Consider the following 27,048-nt stretch of genomic DNA (forward strand, 5'->3'; position numbering starts at 1 on the left):
CATTGTGGCGATTCCACAGAGGTGATCTGTGGAGTAGATGCCAGCAAACGGTTGAACAGAGAGCCTGGCACCACAGAGGCGGTCAATAACTGCGAGCTATTATTATCAGCAGCGCTGCGCCCTCGCCTCCCCACCCGGACAACGGGCAGCGCTGCCGCAGGAGCCCAGCAGGCCGCCTCTTCCGCGCCCCTCCCCGCGGCCGCGGCCCCCGCACGGCCGCTGCCGCCAGGGCTCCCACCTCGCCGGCGCGTCGCCCCGCGGCTGTGCGGGGCAAGGGGCCCTGCGGCTCGCAGGGTGAGTCTGTGGCACCGCAGCGGAGGGTGGTGCCGGGCTGAGCAGGGGTTCCGGGGCCCCGGGCGCAGGGAGGTTGGCTGGCGACGGTGGGGGGAGCACTCAGAACCGGACCGCGGGGCAGGCAGGGCGGATCCTCCCCCCGGGCAAGCTGCGGCAAGTGCAGCCCCGCTTGCAGCGCGCGCGCCCGCGCCCGGCCCAAGATGGCGCCCCTCCCCCCACGCGCGTCCCCGTCTCTCGGGGCGCGCCCCCGCGGCCCGCGCGCTCCTGGGCGGGGGATGTTGTGATGGAGAAGCCGCGGCGGAGCCCGAGCCCCGCATCCTGAGCCATCTCCACCACCTGGGCCTGGGGCCTCGCCGCGCAGGTAGGAGCTACCAATGGGCCGGGCCAACCCCGGTGGTTGGACCCTGAGTCCCAGCGGCAGGCAGCGCTGCATCCCCTGCCCCGCCGCGGCCCAGGTCCCCCGGCCAGGCCCCATCCGCCCTCCCCCACCCGTCCTCCCGCCGCGCGCCTTCAGACCGCCCTCCTGGCCCCCTCGCGGGGATCCGCCTTGGTCCTCCCGCCGATCCCTTCTCGGCCCTTTCCAGAGCTCTTTCGGGATGACGGGAGGGGGAGGGAGCGCGAATATAGAGGACTCCCAGCGAGGGGCCGTGGGAGATGGGGGAGGGGAGGTTTAGGGCTGGGAAGGGGACGTGGGTGGGGTGGGGAGGCGGCCTCAGGGGTTCCAGCAGGGCTTCCCTGGCCGGGGATCTGTCACACTGCATTCGTAGCGAGGGGTGTGCCTTGGGGCCAGCTGTGCGTCCAGCTCGGCCAGCAGGCCTAGCCCTCTGAGGAGCGCTCTTCAGCAGCAGTTCCCCACTGCCAGTTGAGAGGCTATTCTGAACCTGTTTTGAGTCTGTCCTTGCGTCTCTTGTGTTCTGGACTCCCCAGGCTATAGGCCCAGCTGTTTGCCTCTGCAAAGCCCAGACCTAGCCCGCACTTCTCACTTCCCATTCATTTGTCAAACCACTTCACTCTGTCTTGGGTGCCCGCCACCCACTGAAGCTGACCACGTCAAGGTCACCCAACACCTGCGTGCAGCGAGCTCCTGTGGATGTTTTCCTGTTTATCCCCTTACCTTTGAGGAGCATTTGGTGCCGTGTGGCAGTTGCCGCTCCTTGAAGTCTCCCTGCTTTCTCTCCCAGGGCATTGTCTGCTTCTCTCTATCATTTGCCCTGCTTCTCCTCCTCTTCAGAGGTGAGGCTCTGCGTTCTGTCCCGCACTCTTGTCTCTTCTGTTCTTTCTCCTTGAGGATTTTATTCACTCTGAAGGCTCCAAATTTCATAGGTGTGCTGACGACTCTCCAAATCATATCTCTAGCCCATACCTCTCTCGTAAAGTCCCCACACATATATATCCAGCCATCCTTCTGACATCCCCTTGGATGTACAGCAAGGATTCCAAATCTTCAAATCTCAAATCATCTGCCCTGGTTCCTTCTCTTCCCCACCCCTCTGCATCTGATTTCACCATGTGCTAGCACATCTGCTGCTTAAATTGTCCTCAAGTCCATTAGTTTCACTTCATTCACACTGCTACCGCTGTTTTTCCCTTGACAGCTGTAACAGTATACTCTATCTCCTCTAACATAGCACCCAGAGAAATCCTTTTTAAAAATACATCTGATCATCTATTGATTGAACAAATGAGTCTTGAGCACCTAATACATATGGAGCATAGTACTGAAAATAGAACAGCTCCTGTTTGTCCAGGCATCTGACAATCTATGATGAAAATCAAATAAGTGTAGATTACGAGTATTGTAAACATAGTGAAGGAAAGATGTATGGTGTCTTAAGAGCACACAGGAGCAGAAGCTAATGTGGCCATGAAGATGGGGGAGGAGGTGCAAGAAGCCATCCTTGAAAACAGGTAATTTGAACTACGATGGAAAGGAGAGGTAGCAGTTAAATTAGGCTAAGGTAAGGGGAGAAATCCAAGGAAGGAGGGCAATTGGGGCAGAACAGAAGGCAAGAGACAGGCTGAGCTGCACAGTTGAGGGTTTGTTAAGAATTGTGTTCTTTGGATTTTGTCCTTGGTATAGATCGTTGGTGGTGACAGCTGCACGGAGTAAGCGAAGTTCAGAAGGCTTTTTTTGCTTGTTTGTTTTCAGAAGGAAAATGACAAGTACCTGGGGATGAATTGAATGTAGAAGAAGCTAGTAGGATGTCAAGGATGGCTGGTCATATTATTAGAAAAGAGAAAAGGCTGGGTGCCAAGCTTCATGAGCCAGGGCCTTTAGTGGTTGGGAGTGAGACGCAAGAATGGATATATTTGTTCAAGAGGTCTTTGAGACATCCTAGTGGAGATGTTGAGTAGCCAGTTGAATGTTTGTGTCTGTAAGTCAGATGAATGGTTTGCACTGAACAGGTAAATTTAGTAAACACCAATGTGTAGGCATAACTGATGCTGTGGGGATGAATGAATACCTATATAGGATATAGAATGTAAAGAGAAAACAGCCCAAGAGCAAGCTGTGGGGGATTTCAGTATGCAATGGCTGATGGAGGAAGATGAGCCAGCAAAGGAAATAAAGGAGTCAACAATCACCAGAGCTAGAGGAAAAACATGAGAATTGTGGAGTGTGCAAGCCATGGATGACGGTTGGATGAAAGGTTAACGGGGTCAAATGCTGCTGAGAGTACAGACACGATAAGGGCTGCAAGTGTGTTAGATTAAATGGCATAAGCATCATGTTGATTTGGGTGGGAGCTGTTACCCAGTCATGTTGGGAAGGGTTGAGCAGTGAGTGGGAGGTGAAGAGATGGCAATAGTGAGTAGAGACAAATCTTAAGCAGTTTGCCTGTGTGTAGGAGAGTAGAGATAGGGTGGCATATGGCTCTGGACCATTGTTGGGTCAAGAAACACTTTGTTTACAAGTTGGGAAATAGTGAATCTCATTGAGGAGAGGGTGGTTATGCCAAAGAGCAATGGATAAATGGTAGTGCTGAATACCTGGAAAGAAGTGATAGGAGGGATCTGAATTAGAGGCGAAACAGTGGGTTTAGGAAAGAAAGAGAAAAGGTTGGGTGCCAAGGTTGCTGAATTTGAGGATGTTCCTTAACTCGCAATTTCTCTTCCTTTCATCAATTAGCAGGGGACACTCTCCTCAGGGAGCGAGGTGGGGAAGCACTCGTGTGCACTGGAGTAAGCCCCAGGCTCTTCTTCCTCTGTAATACTCCGTCACTCATTCGAGAAGTAGAAAGTGCTTGTATGAACAGGCACGGTTATACATTCACTGCTTAGGAGTGAATTGTTCAGGAATTGTGTTCGCCTAGACAGTGAGCTCCTCCAGGGGAGGGACCATTTCCTTACTACTCTCCCCCCATGCCTACCATAGTTCCCAGCATGAAGTAAGCTGTTAGGTGTGAAGACTGTGCAAGGCTTTCTCCCTAGTCTTGTGGTCTCATACAAGTTTCTAACAGCTCAGTAACCGCTTCTTATACTTCCTCACTTGATGTCCCTGCTCAGTTCCCTATCTTGAGATAGGACCCACTGGGCTTTTTCCATCATTTGAGACGATGCAGGCATTGATAACTTCAGTGAGAGGGGAGGTTGGATTGTGCTTCTTCATGATAACACTGGGTGGCTGGTCCTCTTCTTGATTTTAAAACATAAGGAGATGGTGACCATACTGCTTTGGGCTAGATGCTCAGGCATTAACAGCTTTGGTGAAACTTCCCCATTCTCCCACCCAGAACTTTTTGCCCTGGTGAGCAGACTGGCAGGGCTGCCCTTCCTCACAAAGGGTTTGTGAGGGGACACAGTGACAGCTGACCAGGCCTTTCACAGTCCCAGCCTCACAGCACATATGCTCTTCTTGGTAGCATTCCTCTTAGTGTGCAGGAACGTGATTTCTAAGGTCCTCTGAGCTTGGCACAGTCTTATGGTCTTTCATTTCCTGCCACAATCTTTGAACCAGAATCTTGGTTAAGCTACCCCCTTTCCTCCTTCTCCTAAATCTCAGCCCTTCCCTGTCCAGGACTCTAATCCCATCTTCCCTCTCAGGAGTTCCTCATCACTCTCCAGAACTCTCCCAAACACCCCCTTTGCTCAACTCCAGTCCATTGGGCCCCCAGAGCCACTTCTGAGCAACTTGGCTTCTAGTCCTCTCATCACTTTGTGTGGGTACTCCTTCCCACCCTTCCTTCCAAATGATGGCCCGCTTGGTGGCAAACATGTAGCACATGCCATTATGATGGGAATGTGAAATTTAGTAAGACATGGCCTCAGGTACTCTGATGAAGTGCCGTAGTGAATATTGTGTGATACATAGGAGGGAATAGTCACTTCAGGGCCAGGGAAGCCTGCTTAGGAGCCAAATTCTGAAACTGAAGCAGAGGTCCTTATAGAGGGAGCCAGGATTCAAGACCTAAGGAGCAGTGTAAGCAAATACCTGGGCTGTAAGAGTCTTGTTCCAGAATCCATCAGCATCCTTGTGGCTGGAGTATAAGGAATGATGAGGCAGGAAGGGGGACCAGGTCTGAGATTGGCTTAAGAGGGCTCTTGGACAGTCTGTCAGTGAGCTTAGATATTATCCTAAAGGCTGTGGTGAGCCCTTTAAATTTTTGAACTGGGGAGTGACACAATCTGGTTTCCATTTTTGGACGATTACTGTGGTTCTGGGTGGAGGCAGAGCTGTCTGTTTTTCTCTTCACTTATCCCAGTGACCATGAGCTTTCTCATAGCCCAGGTGGAGCGGCACTGAACAGACCAGCAGTTACACATGAGGCAGACACATGGACAGAAGCTCTTTCTCATTTATGTTACAGAGACACATGTAGCATTGTACTAGGGTCTGGCATAGAAAGATGAGCTGTGGCTCCTCCCTCAGGACCGTGCACCACAGATAAACACTGGGAAGTCTTGCTCAGGTAACCAAACGTGGAGTTCACTGCTGTGCACCTGAGCTGGGGAAATTGGCAGTTGTGAAGGAAGACTTGTATGGTGAGAAAATCGAGGTCCAAGTACACTGCAGTGGGAATCAGAAAGAAAGAACTGAACTGCTTTTGAGGTGCTCTGCAAGGGCGGGAGAGTTTGTGTCAGGTAGAAGAAGAAAAGAGAACTGTAATATCAAGGAAGCAGAGAACAAAATAGTGGGCAGTGCTGAAAGAAGAGAGCAGTAGCACAGTGAGGGCTCAGGATGTGCAAGAATGGCTAGTGAATGGTCAGGGAGAAAGAACTACGAGGTGGAGGCCAGCGAGGGTGCAAGGAGCATGTAATTCATGCTGAAGGGTTGGGAAGGAGAGGAACAGAGCAATAAAAGATGAGGTAGAGTAGGAGGGATGGGCTAAGCCATGGGAGTGAGATCCCTGGGAACAGAGAGAGTGGAAGGGTGAGTTGAACTGAAACCATGGAGCAGAAAGTAATGCTCAGAAGGGATTGTGACAAGAAGTCCAAGGAAGAGGGGAGGGGCAGGCGGTCACAGAACAGAGCTCCCTTTCTGAAGGGCAGGTGGAGTTTGGTTGGGGCACCAAGAGCAATGGCGAAGTCACAGTCACACAGCCAGGAGTTTCTGACACTGACAGGGGAGATGCCTGCAGAAGACAGGCGGGCAGATTCATATATTCATTCAGCAAATCTTTATTGACTATGCTAGGCACTAAGAATGTTGTTTTGAATATCCTTAAAAAGTCAGAATATTGATTAATTAATTAATTAAAATATTCAAAAAGAAAAATCCTCATTAATCTGGAACTCACAGTCGGGTCATGAGAGAGGCACCCATTAAACAAGTAAATAATGAAAGTTAGCTTGTCAGATGGTGCTAGGTGTGAGGGGAGAGTTTGGGGATTGCTAAGTCGTGGATGTGGCAAAATGCTTTATAGATATATCACCAAAATGTAGCCTCAGTTCACCAAAGGAGCATGAATTGGAGCCAAATGCCCTTCTTCTGTGATGTACCTTCCGCTTCCTCATGGGCTGGTTCTAGAATGTTCATTCTCTCCAGCCCACACAATCCCTGGTGAGGGGTGGGTTTGGGAACTGGATGAGCTCAGTGATTTATGATGCAGGGATACAGCTTGGGCAGCTCCCAGTGGTGGGTTTCTGGATGGCAGCGTAATAGGAGGGAAGAGGCAGTCAGTGTCTAGTATCCAAAATGCATGAGCCAGTCCCATGCCACTGTGTCCCTGGTACAGTATGCCCCGGCTGGAGGAGCTGGGGGTTGGGGACACACAGAGAGCCATTGTGCTGGTGGGAGTGAAGGCAGAGTATGCTCCAGCTGTGCCATTCCAGAAAGCTCAAATCTGGGGAATTTGGAAGACAGGGTTGGCTGCAGACATGGCTGAGTTGTAGTGGGGGGCGATATTGTGGGGATGGAAGTTGAGCCCAGTAATTCTCAATGGGAAAATAGCACATGGAGTTATGGTGTGTTGGCCTGAGCGTGGGGAAATGTGGGTGAGGACAGAAGCAGAAATGCCATTGTGCTACCCTGAGGCTCAACCTGATCTCTATTTCCCATTCCATAGGATCTACCAAGGCCATGTCTGTTCCATCATCATTGAGCCAATCGGCCATTAATGCCAACAGCCACGGAGGCCCTGCACTGAGCCTACCCCTGCCTTTGCACGCTGCTCACAACCAGCTGCTCAACGCCAAGCTGCAGGCAACAGCTGTGGGACCCAAGGACTTGCGCAGTGCCATGGGGGAGGGCGGTGGGCCTGAGCCAGGCCCCGCCAATGCCAAGTGGCTAAAGGAGGGCCAGAACCAGCTCCGACGGGCTGCCACAGCTCACCGTGACCAGAACCGCAATGTGACCATGACCCTGGCGGAAGAGGCCAGCCAGGAGCCTGAGACAGCACCCTTGGGCCCCAAAGGTCTGATGCACCTGTACTCTGAGCTGGAACTCTCGGCTCACAACGCGACTAACCGAGGGCTTCGAGGACCAGGCCTGATCATCAGCACCCAAGGGCATGGGCCAGATGAGGGAGAGGAGAAGGCAGCAGGAGAGGCTGAAGAGGATGATGAGGAAGAGGATGAGGAGGAGGAGGAGGAGGAGGAGGAGGACTTGTCTTCTCCTCCAGGGCTGCCAGAGCCCCTGGAGAGTGTGGAAGCCCCCTCTGGGCCCCAGACCCTCACAGATGGTCCCCGGGAACACAGCAAGAGTGCCAGCCTCCTGTTTGGCATGCGCAACAGTGCAGCCAGTGATGAGGACTCAAGCTGGGCCACCTTATCCCAGGGCAGTCCCTCCTATGGCTCCCCGGAAGACACAGGTACCTTATGCAGCTTCATGTGGGAATGGGGAAGGGTGTGAGGTCAGAGGCCATGGCCAGCATGGGTATAAGTTACAGAGCCCATGTCCTTGGTCTGTAACAGAGCCTTCCCAAGTGTTCTTATTCAAAGGGCAAGTGGGCAGTTTGTCAACTGTTTCCATCTTGCACATCTTGATGGCTGGATCTATCCATTATGCATGCCGTTGTGTTTGGAATGTGTAGACAAGTCTGTTTATTGGGCACTTACCAAATAGCTCACTTTTCTCCCCATTATCATAATTATTCCTCAGCATAATGGTGTGAAGTACAGATTATTATACCCATTTTACAGATGCTAGAAAAAATATCTAAAGATCTGAAGAGATCTAAAAAGAGCTAAAGAGATTTAGCGACTTCCTCAGCCAGACTGTGTGAGATACAGTAGAAGTAAGCTCAAAAACGGGTTTGGATCCAGGCCCAAACTATTGGCCCGCTATTCCACTGCCACCAATACTTGTAACAATATGCATTCAAATACACTTGGGGCATTCTGTCCGGTTTCAGGAGGCCAGGTCTGGAGAGGGCATCCAGGACCTGCCTACAGAACTCCAGAAATGTTGTGTGCTTATAACCTGCAAGCTCTATGCAGAGCACCACACTGACTATTGCAAAGATGCAGTTTTATCAGAAGTAGGATGTTGACTATAATGCATGAAATTGAGGAAGAATTAATGTGTTCTGTGTTTGGACAGGAAGGATAGATACTAAGGTTCCAAGGCTAAATCTTTAAATAGGTCTCATTTAAGTGAGTGATATCTCCTTATTTGCTAGTGTCACATGGAGTTCCATGCATGGGAGTGGAAGAATAGGTCCAGAAAGACTCTCCTCATGCCAGACAGCCAGCGCCTTGCAGACTGTTTCCAGCCTGGAATCTTTGTAAAGGGCAGACAGTTCAGATGAGCCCACACTGCAAACCATCCTCCTTGGCAGAACTAAAACATATATTTTCAAACCTCTGCAGAACTGCAGGAAGCAGAGTCATGAGCCTGATTTACCTAGTGATCCAACAACTTTTTGACACATAGTCACTTCAAGAAGGTTTGTAGAATATGCATATTTTGAAAAAAAAATGCATGGTTTTCAAAATCTTTTGTCTGCCAAATAAATACCTTTTAATTCCATTTTCACAAACTTCTTGAAGGACCCTCCATATTTAACTGATCATGCTACCTCTATGTCCACTCCTGGACCCCAGCCCAGGTTATTTTGAAATAGATATGTTCATTTGCATATTTACTTATTCATTTGTCAAAGATGAAACTCTTTTTTAAAAAGCACAGTACCATTATCATACCCAATAAATGTGCCACTTTTTTAAAAGTTTATGTTGCGAATTAGTATTCAAATTGTTCTGTGATTTACATGACTCTGAAAGTTTCCTTTGAGCTGTAAGTTCTTACATTTGTCTTCAGTTTTTCTTTGCAGTTGTCCTATTTTTTCTTTAACAGAAGAAACCATGTTGTTTGTCCTGGGATTTCCAGGGTCTGGATTTTTTTCAGGTTCTCTCCCTGATTTGAGATTTCACATGTTCCTCTTGCCCTGGATTTCCTGTGAATTTGTTGTTATTTCCAGAGTGTTGATCAGGTTCAGATTTAAGCATTCTTGTGTTTGGTGTTTGTGAGGATGCTTCAGTCTTGAAGCATTAACTGAATGTGAAATCTGCTTGCCTCTCTTTTTGTGATTTTGTGGTCATCAGTGATCGTTTTCTGCACTCCCTTTGAAGGAAAAAACCCTTACTTCATGCCAGCAGGCCACTTTTAGAGTTGTGTTAGGGGATTATGTTGCCCTGATGGAACCATTTCCAGGGAAACTAAGAAATAGAGATTGATGTCAAATATCCCAATTTCTGAATGTTAGCAGGAAAGTGTGGGTTTTAAAGATTATTGTGCAAGTTATACAAGTTTTATCTGAGGCTTGCATCAGCCTGTAGGCTATAGATTACTAGTCTGTGGGTATGAGTCACAGGCAAAAGAGATACCTTGCTGTCCAGTGGCTCTTCAGAGTGGTTACTGTGGTGGCGGTACCCATGAGCCTCTAGCAGCAGGAGGATGGAGCTGCAGGCAGTGAAAAATGTTATGTCTTTTGGGTTTTCACAGTCTATTGGGAAGACAAAGAAACCAAGAGGCTCTGAGGTGATAAGTTCTTGGGTAGGGGAGGTGCAGAAGGGGCACTGAACCTCCCTGTGTGCATGGTAGGGGGGAAGGGAGCGGGTCCATTCTGAGAAGTGACCTTTACACTGATGTCTGAAGGTCAAGAGGAGGGGGGTTGGGTTGTGAGCAGATGATAGGCATATCCCAAACAAAGAAAGACAGGGCAAGTGGGGAGTGGTCAGAGAAAAAGGGCGAGGGAGGGACAGATGTTAATACACAAAACCTGTGGGGGAAATAAGGACTATTATAATGAGAGTAATGAAAAAAAACAGACAGGTATATTAGCTAGATGGTAACTTGATTCATTTAGCATCTCGGAAGAATCATACTAGCTGTAGTGTGCAGCCCAGATTGGAGGTGACTAGATAGGAAGAGGGTTTTGAGGCTATTGCAAAAATTCAGATTATAAAAAATAAAATAAAAAAAATAAAAAGATAGCCTAGATCATGGTTGAAAGAAGAGCAAGTGTTTGTTGAAGCAATGATTTCTGAGAAAATAGCCATACCTGATCTGGCCATTGAGCTACTTGTGAATGGAGAAATGATTCATGAGCACTGTGTGAGGGCCTGCAGGAGCCACAAGCATTAGGATTTGTGTGTGAGCATCCGCGTGAAATGGCGCAGGAGCAAAGGTGGATGGATGTGTGTGGAAGCCAAGACCCAGGTAGGCCGTACTTCAGGGAGATGTGCCAAGCCCCAGAAGGGCCTCCCAGATGGTCAAGGGGGAGAAGCTGCCCCTCCAGGACAGATCGGAAGGATGAAGCTCTTTGAAGCAGGAAGGTGCTGGCTGACAGGGCTGGCAGATGGATTGGGGGGAGGTGTGTGTATGCGAGAGAGAGAGAGAGAGAGAGAGAGAGAGAGAGAGATTGATTCAGTCAGGAGATGGGGAACCAGCCCCCTTTTGTAGAAGTATCTGACCCTTCTACAAGTGGGCCGTGGTTGCAGAGGGAGGAAGCTCTGGTTGCTGGTGTTCCTGGAAGGATTTAACAGGAGAATCCTGAGGTCAGTGGAGGGTATTGGGAGGACATGTTCACTGAGCCTTAGCCAAGTGTCAGGTCCACATTGCAGATTTTATTTCCTAGGGTCAGAAAGGAGTGCTGTGGGGGAAGGAGAGGCAGTGGTGGCTGCCTGATGGATGGGCTGGAGAAGCCCCTCCTTATCAGGCATCTGGGGGCCCACCTCATTTGGAAGCTGAGAAGGGTGAGGCACCTTGGCTACCTAATCTCCCATCAGGTGTGCATCCACCTTGGTGTAACCACACCCACTCCTAGCCACTCTGTGCCTGGTTGCCCAGCAGCCTGGGTCTTGGGACTGCCTGTCCCTCAGTGCTGCCTCTTGGACCAGTCAGGATTCCTGGTTTCCCTGGTAACGGGAAGCACGTCAGCAGTCTGGGCGCTCCCAGCCGGTCCTGGTGCTGCGGTTGCCGAGGAGACACTGCAGCCTAGCTGGGCCCTGGCAGGTGAGGGGGGTGGTGCTGGGAGGCCCCAAGCTCAACCTCATGCTTTCTAGGGCCTAGGCCCTCAATACCCACCCAGGATGTAAACTGCTGGGCAGGTTCTGGGGATGGGAGGAGATCCCTGGGGACTTTAAGGCCACACCCAGTTTATGCTGAGCCATATAGGCTCGGCAGGGCCTCAGGTGGCTGGGGGTATTCCCGGAGGGGCTAAGTTTCCTGGCTTCCCCGAATCTGGGATTGACTGTACTGCTGAGGAGACTGCTGGGGGTGGGGTGGGGCGATGAAGACTGGGGACTAGGGGAGGGGTACCAGGGTAAAGAAGAAGAGGTGTTTAGAAAAGGCTGGGGTCTCATGAGTCTCCCTTCCTCCTTACTTCCCCACCCCGAGGAAGTTCCCTCCTCTGGTGGTCCTGGTCCCTCCCCAGTGATTTCCGGGCGGGGGAGGATCTTGCCTGGCAGACGCTCTGCCCTGGTGAGAAGGGGGTGGGATGAGCTTTTCTCTGCAGCCCAGCACCAGGCTGTGAGCCCAGCTGGCCAGGTTGGAGGGGCTGTGAGGAGGGAGGGTAGAGACAGGAGGGGCCAGGAATGAGCACCATGTTCTCCCAGGACTTCTTCCTGGCCATCATCCTGCAGGACAGCAGCCCAGGTGAGGGACAGCCCAGGGTGAGGTGTGATGTTGGGATGCAGCTGGCCGGGAAAGCAGGATACATGAGCTGGGTTCCAGGAATGGAATGGTGGGATTCTGCCGGCAAAGGAGGGCTGTGTGGTACAGATGTGTGTTGTGTGTGCAACAGATTTGTCTGTATCTGTGTATGACAGAGGTTAAGGTGTAAGTAGCTAGTGTCTCCATACATGTGACAGATCTTAATGTATGCTGTGTGTCTGAGTGTGTGAAACCCACATGTATGTTGGGGTTGTTGTGGAGTGTATTGGGGCCTGGTATATATGGCTTTGACCATGGTGTCTGCATGGGTATGTGGCTGAAATTGGTGCATGTGCTTGCCCCAACATACACATGTGCACTTTTATGTGATTCCTGCTGTCCTGACGTTTTCTGTAGATTGCCAAGCTTTGTGTGTGTGATTACACAGGTGTGTGGTGAGGCTGGCGTGTATTACATGTCTGTGCACTTGTATACCCAGAGACATGGGTTTCTATGATATATGAACTGATGTGAATTGGGGTCACCTAACCTCCCTCATTCCCTCCTCTCTTCTCTCTTTTCTCCTTGCCTGCCTGCTTCCCTCCATGTGGCCACATTAGCCAGTAGCAGGGATCAGGAGGAGTCCTGAGCCATGCCCCCTTCTCTTGGTGGCCCCTCAAGAGGTGACTCCAGTCTGTTGCCCTAAGAGGAAGCAGGGACCATGTTTTGCTTGGTTGTACCCTTTCCCTACCCCTTCTTCTCAACTTGGGCTCTTGGGGAAGGGGCTGAGCAGAGGTGTCCACCATCTATTTATTGGTTGGACTTACCCTCAACAAGTCTCCCACTTAGCAGATTCCTTCTGGAACCCCAACGCCTTCGAGACGGATTCCGACCTGCCGGCTGGATGGATGAGGGTCCAGGACACGTCAGGGACTTACTACTGGCACATCCCAACAGGGACTACTCAGTGGGAGCCCCCTGGCCGGGCTTCCCCCTCCCAGGGGAACAGCCCCCAAGAGGAGTCTCAGGTGAGGTCACAAGCCTGCTGTTCTCTGCCCAGGTTGGAGGGGGAGTGTGCTGCTAGAACTGGATAAGCCAACCTCCCTCTGCTCCCATCCCTCCTTTCAGCTTACCTGGACAGGCTTTTCCCATGGAGAAGGCTTTGAGGATGGAGAATTTTGGAAGGTAGGTGAGGGGATTTGTTTTGTTGTAGTAATAGCTGGAGAAGGGACATCATTTTCTTCCTGATTCCTTGATTCTCTTCCCAAGGATGAGCCTAGTGAGGAGGCCCCCATGGAGTTGGGACTGAAGGAACCTGAAGAGGGGGCAGTGCCCTTCACAGCGCAAAGCATCAGGTGAGTTGCCAGTGCAGTGGGCTGGCAGCAGGCTGGATCTGTCTGGAGGGGACCGTGGGACAGTTCCATGTATGGAGGCTGGGTGCCAAGCATCACCATCTGCTTCCAGCCCAGATCCACTGCCCCAAGAGGAGGAGAAGCTGTCCCCACAGAATGCCAGCCCAGGGATCAAGGTTTGTTCAAAACCAACACCCCTTCAGCAGGCTGGGATCCCTCTGTGTGCAGGACAAACCCCTCTTGCTGTGTTCTAGGGGTGTCTCTGGTCTCAGTATAGCTCCCTAGGTCCTGAGTTGGGAGTTCAGTCATTCTCAGCACAGAGCCCCTAGTCTGAGCTGGAGGTACTTGAGTTTTCAACTCTGGTAGACCAGCAGGGAACCTTTCTAGGCTTGGCACAGATGCTTCCTGGGAGCTTTGAACCAGCAGGTCTCCCCTGAGATCTCCATAATTGCTCTTGTGTGGGGAAGTTTCCAGTGACTGCCCCCTGCTCCCCGAACTCCTACAGCCCCTGCTGGAGGCTCCTGCAGTTTCGACTCATACCCTCTTACCCCCACCTCTGTTCTGTGTTTGGCAGTGTTTCGCTGTGCGTTCCTTGGGCTGGGTAGAGATGACCGAGGAAGAGCTGGCACCTGGACGCAGCAGTGTGGCAGTCAACAATTGCATCCGTCAACTCTCCTACCACAAAAACAATCTGCATGACCCCATGTCTGGGGGCTGGGGGGAGGTGAGGGCCTGACTCAGGTGTGGTGGTACTTTGAAAGTGCGAAGGAAATCATGAGATGAGTGGTCTGAGTGCCCAAGGAAGGATTGGGAGAGGCAGCGTTGGCCCACCCCAAAGAGGCAGCAGCCCTTTGGGATGGACGAATGACCCCATTGAGAGAGGGTTACCCAACCTCAAAGGAATCATGAGAACAATGACATGTGACTTCTACAGGAGAGCCACCTGCAGAGCTGGCAGCCTGACATCAACACAGAAGCCCTAGAGCTGTGACTGATGTCTCCAGCAATTGAGGTGGCTGAGACCAGCCCCCTTCCCTGCTGGGCTACCACTGAGTGCCTCTTCCTGGACCTGCAGGGCAAGAATCTGCTGTTGCAGCTGGAGGATGAGACTCTGAAGCTGGTGGAGCCACAGAGCCAGGCGTTGCTGCATGCCCAGCCCATTGTCAGCATTCGTGTGTGGGGTGTCGGGCGGGACAGTGGAAGGTGGGAACAGGGCCTGGGGTCCAGGGTGGGGGCCCATCCAGCAGCTAGAGTCCTCCTCCCTAACTGTGTTGTTTGTCTCTCTTGTGCTGCTGGACCCAGAGAGAGGTATATGCCTGTCTCCTTTGCTGGTGTCCCTTCTCACACCTGGACCAGACACAAAGCACCCAAGTTGCCTCTATCCTGTCCTGTCCCTCCCTGCCTGCTGTGCTGGCCTGTTACCCCCACCTCAGCATGTTTGCCTGTCTACTCCTCCCCCAGAAGGCAGCAACCACAGCACCACATCTGAGGGCTGATGCCTTGGAGGAGCTGTAATGGGCAGGAGGATGGGGTGGCACTGGGAGAGACTGAGGTACCCCTCCCCCCACAGGGACTTTGCCTACGTAGCTCGAGATAAGCTGACCCAGATGCTCAAGTGCCACGTGTTTCGCTGTGAGGCACCTGCCAAGAACATCGCCACCAGCCTGCATGAGATCTGCTCTAAGGCACGGCTCCCTCTGCTCCCTGGACTAGCTGCCACCTTTGCTCTACAAGGACATGGGTGGGGTCATGAGGAGGGGAGGGCTCCAGGGGCAGCACAGATGTAACAGAATCTCCCATGCTGCGCCCTTCCTTTCCTTTCTTCTTCAGATCATGGCTGAACGGCGCAGTGCCCGCTGCTTGGTCAATGGACTCTCCTTGGACCACTCTAAACTCGTGGATGTCCCTTTCCAAGGTCAGTGTCAACCCCACTAGGCCCAACTCAGCTGTGTTGGCAGAGGTGGAGCCACCCAAGTGGAGGCACGTGCTCCTGAAAAATGAACACACAGAGACTGAACACGTTGGATTAGATAGATGGAGGGAGTCCAAGGGAGTCAGAGGAAGAGGTGCTGGATTAGGGGAGTGGTTGGCTTCTGCCCTGGTGGTGGGGATGGGGAGTGAACCAGTGCTGTGACCACAACTGAGCCTTCTCTTCTTTCCTGCAGTGGAATTCCCAGCACCTAAGAATGAGTTGGTACAGAAGTTCCAAGTCTATTACCTGGGGAATGTGCCTGTTGCTAAGCCTGTGGGTATGTGTGTCCACCCTTCTGTTAATCCCAAAGCTCGTCGCAGACCCTTTGCCTGGACCCTGCCTCCTATGGAAAAGTTGCAGTGGTGTTGGGAGGCAGGTGTTGCATGGTCAAAACACCAAGCAACAACTAGGGCTGGGTTAAAAAAAATCATGGAAAATGGTATGAAAAGATACCTGTATCTTTTATCCATATTCAAATCCATATATTTTAAAATAATTTACATTTTCCATGAACTTTCTGAAGGAACCCCCATTATGTATAGGTTTAAAATTTTTTTAATGATTCATTTGTGTGAAAGGTTGAGTTGGAAGGGAAAGAGAGTGAGAGGCGTTGCAATTGATTTTCCATCATTGATTCAATCCTCAAATGGAAGCCAGGATCTAGGAGCTTCATCTGGGTCTCCCACGTGAATGCAGGGGACCAAACACTTGGAGCATCTTATGTTTCTTTCCCAGGTGCTTTAGTAGGGGGCTGGATTGGAAGTGGAATAACTGGGACTTGAACCAGTGCCCGTATGGGATGCTGGCTCTACAGGTGATTTAATCTGCCATAGCACTGGTCCCTAAAACATTAAAAAAAAAAAAACAAACTATTTGGAAGAGTGACAGATAAAGAGGGACAAATAGAGAGAGCTCTTCCATCTGCTGGTTCACTCCTTAAATACCTGCAACAAACAGAATGAGGCAAGGCCAGAGCCAGGAGTCAGGGATTCCATCTGGGTGGCAGGAATCCAAACCCTTGAGCCATAATCTGCTGCCTCCTAGGTGCATTGACAGGAAGCTGGATTGGAAGCACACAGTAGCCAGGATTTGAACCAGGCACTCCAAAATGGAATATGGGCATCCCAAGCAGTTGTGTAGCCCAAAACACTCACCCCTTTCCACGCACTCTTTGAACTATCCTGGGCATGAGGAACCCAGAGAAGAGACTATATAATTCGCTCATACTTTTAGCACTTCGTAGTAACTATCATAAAATGTCTCTGAAGCCTGCCACGTACCAGTGTCTGTGTGAGGCACTGGGAGAAAATTGGCTACAGTCCATCTTTCACAGAGATTTGTTAGAAAAACAAAGCAACAGTCAATCAAATAATTACACAGTATGTGGCTTTAAACGGAGTCATTCATTGAAAGAAAGCAGCAAGACGTAGCAGAGCAACTTCATTTACCTTGTGTGTGGTGGGAAGCAGAGACTCAGAAAAGGTTTCCCTGTTTTAATGATATTTGAACTAAGATTAAAAACAATGAGTAGAAGCTAATGAGGCTGAGTAAGATGGAAGTGGAGACAGAAGAGGCAAGGGTTATTGTTCCAGGCAGAGTGAACCGAGTGGCAAGAGGTCTTCAGTGGGAGGTGTTTTGGTATTTGGAAGACAGAGGCCAGTGGTGCCAGATAAGGCTAAGAGTGGTCAGCAGTCACACTCTGAGGGACCTCTCTGGGAAACCTTAATGATTTGGTCTTCAGCCTATGGGTAGCAAGGAGCTATGGAGAAGTTTCTCTAAACAAGAGCTCTTGACATAATCAGATTCAAATGTTATAAATCTCACCTGCCTGTACAGTGGAGAAAGAAGTGGATGTGGAAGTGGGGAGCTTAGTTAGGAAGATCCTGTGGCTGTTAGGGCCCATAGTGGGAATATTCTGGGCAGCAGCGGAGCTGAAGAGGGATGTGGTGTTTAACAGGTGCCTTAGGCAGTTAAAGCCAGTAGACGATTGCAGAGGGAGTGCAGATTGAAGAACAGAGGCACTGAGTGACTTTCTGGCTTCTAGAGCAGAGGAAGAGGAAGAGGTCCGTTTTGATGTGGAAACTGTTTGGTTTGAACACGATGAGTTTTAGGTGCCTTTTGGGAAATTGAGCTGATACTGGGTTTACAGGTATGAGTGGAGCGGATGGGCTGGATTAGAGATAAATGTTTGGACACCATTGGGTAATAGGGGTAATCAGCTATGGGTGTGGAGTAGATTGGCCCTGGAAAGGGAACATCCTGGAGCAGGAAGGGAAATAGGGCAAGGCCTTGCCTTGAGGCTCTCCCACATAAAATTGTTGGGTGGAGGAGAATGAAACTTCCAGGAGAGGAGAGGGAGACCACATAGTTGAATGTCCTGCCACAAGACACAAAGAGCTCAACAAATACTTGTTGAATGAATAAGTGCATGCATGAATGAAGCTTTCCTCAGATTACAGAACCAGGAAATGATATGCCTGACTCAAGTCCTGGACATCCTCAGTTTTCTGCTCTTCCCCTCAGCCCACAATGATTTGAAGGACCAAAACCATACTTCCAGAGAGGGAACCCTTCTTCAAAGAGATTGGGTTGAGCTGACATTTCACTGGAAGGCTTGCATTTGGAGAGAGGATTGAGATTCTGGTTGTAGTTAATGACTGCCAAAGACTTGGAATGGGAGATGATGAGAGTATGCTCAGGGAACAAAAGGGGGGCTTGGCTGATCCCTGTACCTTTGCTTTTGTTCGTTCCTACTTCTATACCCTCAACTTCTAAACCCTTGTTGACTCTTCTAGCTGTTTATCCTATTCTTGTATCTGCTCTTTTGGGATAGCTACCATACACAGGTATTCACTACTAAATAAATGGCCTGTGTCTGTTGACTGCCCTTTGGGCTCCATCGGCCTGTGCAGTGTAGGGCTGGTGCATCAGTGGTTTCTCAGCTCACGGCATACTTTATCCTATACTCCCCTTTCTCTCTCTTTTTTTAGATATATATTTTTTATTTTGAATTTTTGAGTTATGTGTAACAATTTCATATAGACTGGGATTTCCCCCCAAACTCCCACTGCATAAGGAATTATAATTCCATCAGTCTCTTATTTAAGTGTACCTCAACATTGCTGGTACAAAGTCAGACAGTCCAACATCCCATTGTCTATACATTTCCAACAGTTTCATTGGGAATCCATCTTTCTTCTGGAAGCAGGAATGCATGTTGCCTTATACCCCCCACATCTGGATATAGTAGACCCCAGTACTCCATCATTATACATTTCCATAACTGTTTTCTGTCTCTCTTAAGAAATTTTTATTTAAAAGGCAGTGTTACAGAAAGGGAAGGAGAGAACAAGAGAGACAGAGAGAGAGAAAGGGAGACAGAGAGAGAGAGAAAGGGAGAGAGAGAGAGAGAGAGAGAGAGAGAGAGAGAGAGAGAGAGAGAGAGAGAGAGAGAGATTTACAATGGCCAGGACTGGGTCAGGCCAAAGCCAGAAGCCTGGAATTCCATCTGGGGCTCTCATGTGGGAACAGGGGCCCAGGCACTTGGGCCATCTTCACTGCTTTCCTAGGCTTGTCAGCAGGTTGTAGATCATCAGCAGAGCAACTGGAACTTGCACTGATACCAGTATGGCATGTCAGCACTGAAGGTGGCAGCTTAATCCACTGTGTCAGATTGCAGGCCCCTTATACCCTCTTTTTAATCTCTTTGTTTAATCTTGACCATTCCCAAAGCTGCACTATTCATTCATTCATTCATTTAGTAAAGGATTATGAAGTACCTGACTGGTGCCAAGTTACTATGCCAGCCCTTGTTATCCATTAGTGAATAAAACTGGCCAAAATCCCTACCTTCAAATAACTTACATTCTAGCAAGTAAAGACAGTTAAATAGGTAAGTTATATACTATGTGACATGAAAAAAAGCACAGCAGAGTAAGAGGGTTGGGAATTTTGGGACTGATGGTCAGGGTGTAGATTTCAATCCTAGTTCTTACCAAATCTGAGAGTCCTTTTACAGATCACGTTGCTTCATTGCTTGTATCCTTCCATATTGATCCTCCAGAAAGGTTAGATCCCACCCATGCTGTGCCGTCTGCATATTCAGCAGTTTGACCTTAATGTACTTTCTATATTCATGAACTCAGAGATTTCCCATTGCTGTGGCCTAAATATGAACAAACCTGTCTGCCTGTCTTTGAGGCCCTCTACGGTCTGACCTGGCTCACCCACTCCTGTCTGCACTGTCATCCTTCTAGTAGGCTCCTGTCTTACATGGTTCTTACCAGTGTGTGTATTTGCCAATGCTGTCTCAGGGGTGACTTACTCATGCATCTGGAATTTCTTCAGCAGGTAAACCCTGAGTTAGGACTGGGGACATGGAGATGAATTAGTCTCTGGGTTTGAGATGGTCACAGGTCTGTGTGGAAAAAGCGATTACAGGATGTTGTCTCAGGCTTGCTCTCCCTGGCCTGCAGCAGGGAAGGCGTCCAGGCAGATCAAGAGTAGAGCCCTGAAGGATGAGAATCCAGGGTGTCCCAGACAGTCGAGGAGGGGGAGGCACTCCAGACGGAGGTTTTCCCTCAGCTGTAGTCTGTATCCCTTGAGAGCATTCTCCTTGGTTGCCTTCTATTCCCCATCTGCCTAGCAGGCCATTCGCCAGGCCCAGATGATAATAATTCTACATAAATCACTTGGAGCTTGGGGAGCAGTAATAAGAGGCTTGAGAGCTCCAGCGAGGCAGGTTTTTGGAGAGCTTGCCTGCTTGGGAGTAGAGTTTGGCCTGGTCTAGGCAGAGGTAATATGAGCAAGGTTGTGATTGAGGAAAACTTCCAAGGAAGGCACTTGTGCTCTGCCTTCTCCTCTACCTACGAAGGGTCTGCACAGTCTACTTCTGGTGGCATAGAAAGGCACAGAAGGTCTCAGGTGGACAAGAGAGACATGTGCTCTTGGCATTGACATGTGTAAAGATACAATAACTCACACTGTTAGCTCAGGCATGGAGCAGGAACCTGTGCCTGTGCCAAGCTGTGTGCTCCCATGTTGGTTCTTGCTGAGTGTGAGCAGAAGTAGGGGGCATGAGTGGAAGTATGAATATGTGTGGGTGGGTATGTTCTAAACATTATTTTATTTATTTGAAAGGCAGAGATACAGAGAGGGGGGAGAGAGAGAGAATATTTTTGATCTGCTGGTTCACTCCCCAAAATGGCCTCAATGATCAGGACTGGGCCAGGCCAAAGACCGGAACCAGGAGCTTCTTTTGGTTCTTCCATGAGAGTAGCAGGGACCCAAACACTTGGGCCATCTTCCACTGCTTTCCCAGGCACATTAGCAAGGAACTGGATGGGAAGTGGAGCTGCCGGGACTTAAACCAGCACCAGTTTGGGATGTTGGAATCACAGGTGGCTGCTTTTCTCACTGTCACATGTCAGTCCTGAGTGGAAATGTTTGACAGCAGTTAGAGGCAGGATGGAGGACCTTATGTTACAAGGAAGAATTGGTTTATCTGAAAAACAAGGAAGAACTTTGGGTTTCCTGGCCTATGAACATTACATTCTTGAGTAGATCAAAGATTGTAAAACTACTTTCTCATTCTAAAGACTAGAAATAAAAGAAGAGGTAGGGAGAGCCTGGCACGGTGGCCTAGCGGCTAAAGTCCTCGCCTTGAACGCATCAGGATCCCATATGGACGCCGGTTCTAATCCCGGCAGCTCCACTTCCCATCCAGCTCCCTGCCTGTGGCCTGGGAAAGCAGTCAAGGATGGCCCAAAGCCTTGGGACCTTGTACCCACGTGGGGGACCCGGAAGAGCTCCTGGCTGCTGGCTTTGGATCAGCACAGCTCCGGCCATTGCTGTCACTTGCGGAGTGAATCATCAGACGGAAGATCTTCCTCTCTATCTCTCCTCCTCTATGTCTATCCGACTTCATAATAAAAATAAGTCTTAAAAAGAAGAAGAGGTAGGGAAAGACAGATGCCCCTTCCTCTGTGTAATGAACACCTATTATCTAATCTCTTCATCTGTAAAAAAAGTGATAAAAGAATCTGGGTGAAATTGTTGTGCCAGCAGAAATAAGATGATCCACTATAATTACTTAGCATAAGCATGACACAAAGTAAATACTGCCTCAATGGTGAGCAGAGGACTGGTCTGGTTGACGGGAGTCATTTTGTGTCGTGGAACAGCATGTGACAGAAAGCAGATGAATTCCTGAAAGCCACAAACTAGGAGGTGGGCACATCATTCCATTTAGGAGGCAAAGTTAGTGAAGACCCAAGCTGGGAACTGAGATAGTAAAATTCAGGTAGGCAATGTCTGGTCTCTGAGCACCCAGGAGGAGGTGCTCAGGCAGCATCTCCCTTAGGGCTGTAGGGAGGTGAGGGGGTGGAGAAGGAGTTGGGAAATCCAGGGGCAAGCTGTCCCTCTCCCTTGCCTCAGTGGTCCACGTCTATGTCTTCCAGGGGTAGATGTGATTAATGGGGCCCTGGAGTCGGTCCTGGCCTCCAGCAGTCGTGAACAATGGACCCCAAGTCATGTCAACGTTGCCCCTGCTACTCTCACCATCTTGCACCAGCAGGTAAAGCCCCGGGATAGGAGAAGGCACGGCTGTGTTTGCCTTGGAGGGAAGTCTGGGGGTGAGGAGAAGAGCAGCTGCTAAGACCTAGGCACCTCCATGGAATGCACAGGGTCAGCGGGGAGAAGTGTCTCTCCCTTACCTGGCTTCCTCCTCCCTGCAGACAGAGGCAGTTCTCGGGGAGTGTCGGGTACGGTTCCTCTCTTTCCTGGCTGTGGGCCGAGATGTCCACACGTTTGCATTCATTATGGCTGCCGGCCCAGCCTCCTTCTGCTGCCACATGTTCTGGTGCGAGCCCAATGCTGCCAGCCTCTCTGAGGCCGTGCAGGCTGCGTGCATGGTAAGCAGGGCAGTGGCGAAGGGGTGGGCAGGAAGTGGCCCCATGGAGAGGGGCTGGCCAGAGTGACAGGCCCGTCACCTCTTTGCAGCTCCGCTACCAGAAGTGTCTAGATGCCCGCTCCCAGGCCTCCACCTCCTGCCTCCCTGCACCGCCCGCTGAGTCCGTGGCCCGGCGTGTAGGGTGGACTGTACGCAGGGGCGTGCAGTCGCTTTGGGGCTCCCTCAAGCCCAAGCGCCTGGGGGCTCATACCCCATGAAAAAGCCCCCCTCCTCCCTCCACCTGTTTGTGCTGGGCCCCAGGGTACTCAGGGGCGTGGGGCAGGGAGGGGGCCCTGGAGGCTGTCCCTAGGCCTCCTCAGCTCCCACTCCCCTCCCCCATAGCTGCCTCTCCCTAGTAGCTGTGGTTCTCTGCCCCAGAGCTGGGGAGGGAGAGACTTGTCCTCCTCAAGGAAGTGATTACACTGGATCAATGACAAGGAAAGCAGGAAGCAAGGCCGGCCTGGGGCTCTCCATCCTGTATTGCAGACACAGCAAGAGGAACTGGGTCGGCCACGGCCCCATCCTCATAGGCCCAACAGGGGCAGAAGGAGGAAGGGACTGGTCCAGGCATGGGTCCCCTCTCCCCTGCCCCATTGGCACCTCCACTGTACTGATATCACTAATAAACTGTCTGCACTCCTGTGTGTGTCTTCCCCAACCCGCACCTCACCATCACCCCACTGCTGACTCTCAGCCGTGCTCTTGCTCCCAGGGTCCCCTGGCCCTGGCCTCTTGGGGCAGAATAAAGTGGGGCAGTCACACAGGGATCTGGAGTCCCAGTCTCTTTATTTTAACAGCCCAGCAACATCAATAACAGGGAGCAGTGCAGCATTCCACGCTGGACAGCAAACGGGCCTGGGGTGAGAGCTCCAGTCTGGGATGCCCAGGGCATTGTCAGCTTAGGCCTGAGCTCCAAGGCCATGAACCTTGGCCGCCCCAGGGCAACTGGATGGCAAGCAAGGGCAGAGCAAGCTCCTCCCGCATCCAGCTAAACCAGCCCCAGCAGAAAGGGGCCTGTTATCCTGATGTGCTTGAGGCCCTGGATGGGTCTCCATGGCATGTCCTTGAAGGAATGAATCTCAGCCACACTGAGCTTTCGCTCCTTTCTGAAGATGTGAACTTGCCTAGCTCTGCGCTCTGGGACTCTTAGCACAATAGAGGCCTTGACCACAGGCTCTGGACATCTGGGTTGTGCCCATCGGGCACCAGGTGGCGGCATAGAGCCGGGCTGTCAGAGCGGGCGGAGAGCTGTGCGCACAGAGTGGCAAGGCGGCAGGGTGCGCCACAGGGCTCTGAGGGTGGGTGGCCCTTATGGTAGAGAAACCAGAAGGTCTGGAAGAGTCGTGTGTCACCCCGCATGCGGTATACCAGGTTGTGCCAGGCAGCAGGCAGTGCATTGGGCAGCCCATAGGTTTCTCGTGCGCTATAGAGGTGTTTCCAGTGTGGCTTGGCCCCCGGTTCATTTGCCTGGGTCAGGTTCAGGATGTAGGTCTCATGGTCCAGGACTACGTGAGAGCTCCCTGAGTAGTTGCCATCTATTTGGTAGACACGGTAACCTATAAGGAAAGGAGATAAAAGGCATTTTCAGATAGGGCCACGCCTCCTGCCCACCTTCTGTTGCCTTTCTCTCACAGGCTCAGAATGCTATCCCATCTACTCCAGGATATGGGAGGCACCCTCGCCCCTCCCCTCACTCACCAGGATTAAGGCCGATGTAGGTGGTGGCACTGGGTGCCAGGAAGGCCACGGAGAGCGGCCGGCTGAGGGTCTCTTCATCATAGAAGACCTCAAACTCATCCACATGAGTGTGACCAAAGAACTGACCAGCTATCGTGTTCTCGTACCTGGCCAGAAAAGAGCAGTTACAGTCAGCTGTGTCTGGGGAGGAGGAGGAAGATTTGGGGAGACCCAACATTCTCTTTCTCCAGCCTGTTGGAATAAGTAGCCTAGTGGGGCGACAGGCATGAGAAGGTGGCCAGGGAAGTCTCCATCTTTGACTTTCCATCCCCTCACACCCCTCCATTCCTGCTCTCACCTCTACTGCCTCCTACCTGGCTACAATTCTGTAATAATTCCAGCTCCAGCTTTTCAGACAGTGCCCTGGGGGAATATGGCCAATGATGTGCACCTGGGTGAGGGGAGAGTTAAGGGTATGTATCAGGGAAAAGCATTTGCAAAAATGACCACAGACCGGACCCCCAGGGAATGCTTTGGTTGGGCTCACTGGGAAAGCAAGCTGCCCTGCTCCCAGGTGCTCCAGGTCCACAGAAGCCCGCTTCTCCCCCACCCTGAGCAGCACCCACTCCATCACATCCCACCACCATCCCCTCACTTTGTCTCCTCGATCCTCAGCAGCCTGAAGCTCCCCCACGAGCCACTGGAGCTGTCCAGCGGGATCTGTGGAGTTGATCAAGAGCCAGAAGTTCTCACGGGAACAAAAGTTCATATTGAGAGAGATGAGGCGGAGACCGGGGCGTGGGGAAAGGGCATAGAACCCCCCAATTCTGCAACAAAGGGAACATGAGGGATGTGAACACTTCCTCATAAATCTGACCCTGGGCGCCCGGTTCTGTGCTTAGACATTTGGGTGGAGGGCAAGGCGGCGGGGGGGAGCACACATGACCTCGTCCCCACCCTGAAGAGCTCACACACTGACAGAAGATCCAGCAGCACTGATGACAGGGCTGGTGGGCAGAAGGGAACAGCTCAGAGAGCTGAGGGTTCTAAGAGTTGGGAGCGGTAAGAACAAGCTGGAGCAGGAAGCAAAGAGCCTTCCAGGAGCAGATGATCTGGACTTGAGCAGGGTGGGAAAATGTGGGGGAGGGGATAGTTGCAGAGTCAATGTGAGTAGAGACTCTGGCTGGGAAATGCAGAGCTATGAGTCCTTGGAAGGAGGGAAGCTGGAGAACAGGATGGGAAGGGACGGGGGCATCACATTAGGGAGGGACAGAGATGCGCTGAGACCTTAAGTCAGAGATAACGGCTAGGTTTCTCCAACTCCCCATTTCACTTCCATCCACCTGTCTTCTGCATTCCAGGGTTTTCATGGACCTTACATACCTGAGGGTGCTGAGGGCTTCAGCAGGCAGCCAGGGTTCCCACGCCTTGGCCATCGCCTCATAGAGCCAACGGGAGGAGTGGTTGCCCTCTATGAAGGGGGGTGGGAAGCCATTGACAGGTGTGCTCTCGTGGTTGCCTACAGCAGGGTATACCGGCACAGGTCCCAGGAACTTCTTCACAAGGGCCGTGACAGTGTTCAGGGCCCGCAGCTGGTCCTGACGTGACTGCTGCCAGACGTCATGGGCAGGGATGTCACCTGTCCAGTATACCATCTCGAAAGGGCCAGCCGGACCCACGCTGCTCAGCAGGCTTTCCAGGGTCCGCAGGGGCAGGTCGCACTTGCTGTACTCACCCCAGTACCCGGCCCCTGGCTGAGAGGCAGGGGGGGGGCCGGAGCCCCTACGGCAGCACAATGGGTTCTCACAGTTGGGGTCTGTGCCCTCCAGATAGTCATGGTCCCAGTGCAGGTCAGTGAGGAAGAGGACACGGCTGACCGGGGCCCCTGGGGCGGGAGGTTTGGGCGGTTTTGGGGGTGGCTTGGGCACTGCCGGCAAAGAGATGTTCCAGGAGGAGAAGATGTCCCAGTGGCCGCAGGTGGGGCCCAGGAGTAAGCCACAGGCTTCGGAGGGGCTCAGCACCGAGCGTGTCCACACCTCCACCATGTCATCCTCGAAGAGGTGGACAGCCGACTGGCACACAGTGGGTGGTGCTATCTTCAGCATGTTACACAGCTTAATGGCCACGGAGCCCACCCGGGCCACATTGGGCTCCTTCTGTGGAGGGAGGCAGGAGGGGTGAGGAGCTAAACACACAGCAGGGGCCAGGCCAACACTCCCTGAGACCCATCAGTGCCTCCCCCCCGGGAGGGATTCAGGCAGTGCCAGCCAGAGCTTCCCCCTTGGCATCTTTTTCAGGCTTCCACTTGGCCAGCTGGCTTACTTCTCAAGGCTCATAGTGAAATGCTGGTGGCAGGTAGGCAGGGGTCCCCAAGGGGAACAAACTCAGCAAAGGCTTGTAGGTGCCACTTGCTCCACCAGGGACATATTTGGACCCCGGCGGGGGGGAGGTGCACCTGCTTTCACTCCTCCCCTTTTACTTTGCCTCCACTTCAGCCCCACAAAGCACTCACCTTGAGCCCGAAGTTGATGGCAGTGAACAGGCCTTTGCAGACAGGGCAGGTGAGGTTCCACCATCCCAGAGCATTCCGGAGCCGGGGCACTACGCGTTTGAACTGCGCAGGGTGGCTTTGGGCAGGAAGAGGGTGAGCCTGGGCCGGTGTCCCGAGAAAGAGGGAGTCAGGTAGAGCGAGTGCCAGAGTCAGGCCCAGGCCCATCCAAAGCAGTGCCCGGAGGCGATGGGGGGCCTCCCAGGACCTGGCCGGCGGCGCTGGCTCTCGGCTGGATCTACAGGGGCTTTGGCCAGGTGACGCTCCGTGGCAGGGCATCGCCAGGGTTCCTAGACAGGGCTAGGTCGCCCGTCTGACCCTGGGCGGCCCTCAGGGCCCCGGAGGCGCTGGGGACACCCGATCACCCTTCTAAGCCGGCGGATTGCTCAGCAGCCAGCCGCAAAGCAGCTCCGCCCCTTCCTCTTCCTCTCGTCAGCAACAGCAACAGCTGATCCCCGTGGCCGCCCAGAGTCCTGTCAAGTAGGTGGGGGCGGAGCGCGGGGCGCGCCCGGGACCGCCCCGAATCTCGCCCCTCGCGCGGTTAACCAGGGGCACCGCTTGGAAGCCACAGCTGCAGGAAACCACAGCGGCCGCAGCGCTGGTGCTCCCGGGCTGGACCTGGTGTGGCTGATGGGATCCCTCCCCAGGTCCCAGGCGCCGCCTCTGACCAGACACGCACGCAGACACCTGCACCAGCTGTCAGGTGCACAGCCGGTGCAG

General features: G+C 52.0%; 2 protein-coding genes across 6 annotated transcripts; one reads left to right on the plus strand and one right to left on the minus strand.

Annotated features, from left to right (window-relative positions):
* Positions 1-22,870, plus strand: APBB1 (amyloid beta precursor protein binding family B member 1). 5 transcript variants are annotated; one of them, XM_058663469.1, is made up of 14 exons: positions 1-294; positions 6,801-7,544; positions 12,680-12,858; positions 12,959-13,015; positions 13,100-13,185; positions 13,295-13,358; positions 13,757-13,906; positions 14,258-14,385; positions 14,753-14,867; positions 15,013-15,097; positions 15,348-15,431; positions 21,613-21,728; positions 21,889-22,065; positions 22,154-22,870. In XM_058663469.1, the coding sequence occupies exons 2-14, from the start codon at positions 6,815-6,817 to the stop codon at positions 22,319-22,321; spliced, it is 2,139 nt and encodes a 712-aa protein (XP_058519452.1). In that variant the 5' UTR covers positions 1-294; positions 6,801-6,814; the 3' UTR covers positions 22,322-22,870. The 5 variants fall into 5 exon arrangements, with proteins under 5 accessions (XP_058519452.1, XP_036353899.1, XP_058519451.1 ...); XM_036498006.2 differs by having other exon boundaries at positions 16-294; positions 12,683-12,858; XM_058663468.1 differs by lacking the exon at positions 1-294 and adding an exon at positions 536-655.
* Positions 22,871-27,048, minus strand: SMPD1 (sphingomyelin phosphodiesterase 1). The gene is made up of 6 exons (XM_004589980.4): positions 26,293-27,048; positions 25,164-25,936; positions 24,436-24,607; positions 24,155-24,231; positions 23,802-23,947; positions 22,871-23,659 (listed from the first exon to the last, which is right to left on the minus strand). Exons 1-6 carry the CDS (start codon positions 26,605-26,607, stop codon positions 23,250-23,252), a joined length of 1,893 nt encoding a protein of 630 aa, XP_004590037.2. The 5' UTR covers positions 26,608-27,048; the 3' UTR covers positions 22,871-23,249.

This window comes from Ochotona princeps, chromosome 4, assembly GCF_030435755.1.
Source record: "Ochotona princeps isolate mOchPri1 chromosome 4, mOchPri1.hap1, whole genome shotgun sequence".
Classification (NCBI taxonomy): Eukaryota; Metazoa; Chordata; class Mammalia; order Lagomorpha; family Ochotonidae; genus Ochotona; species Ochotona princeps.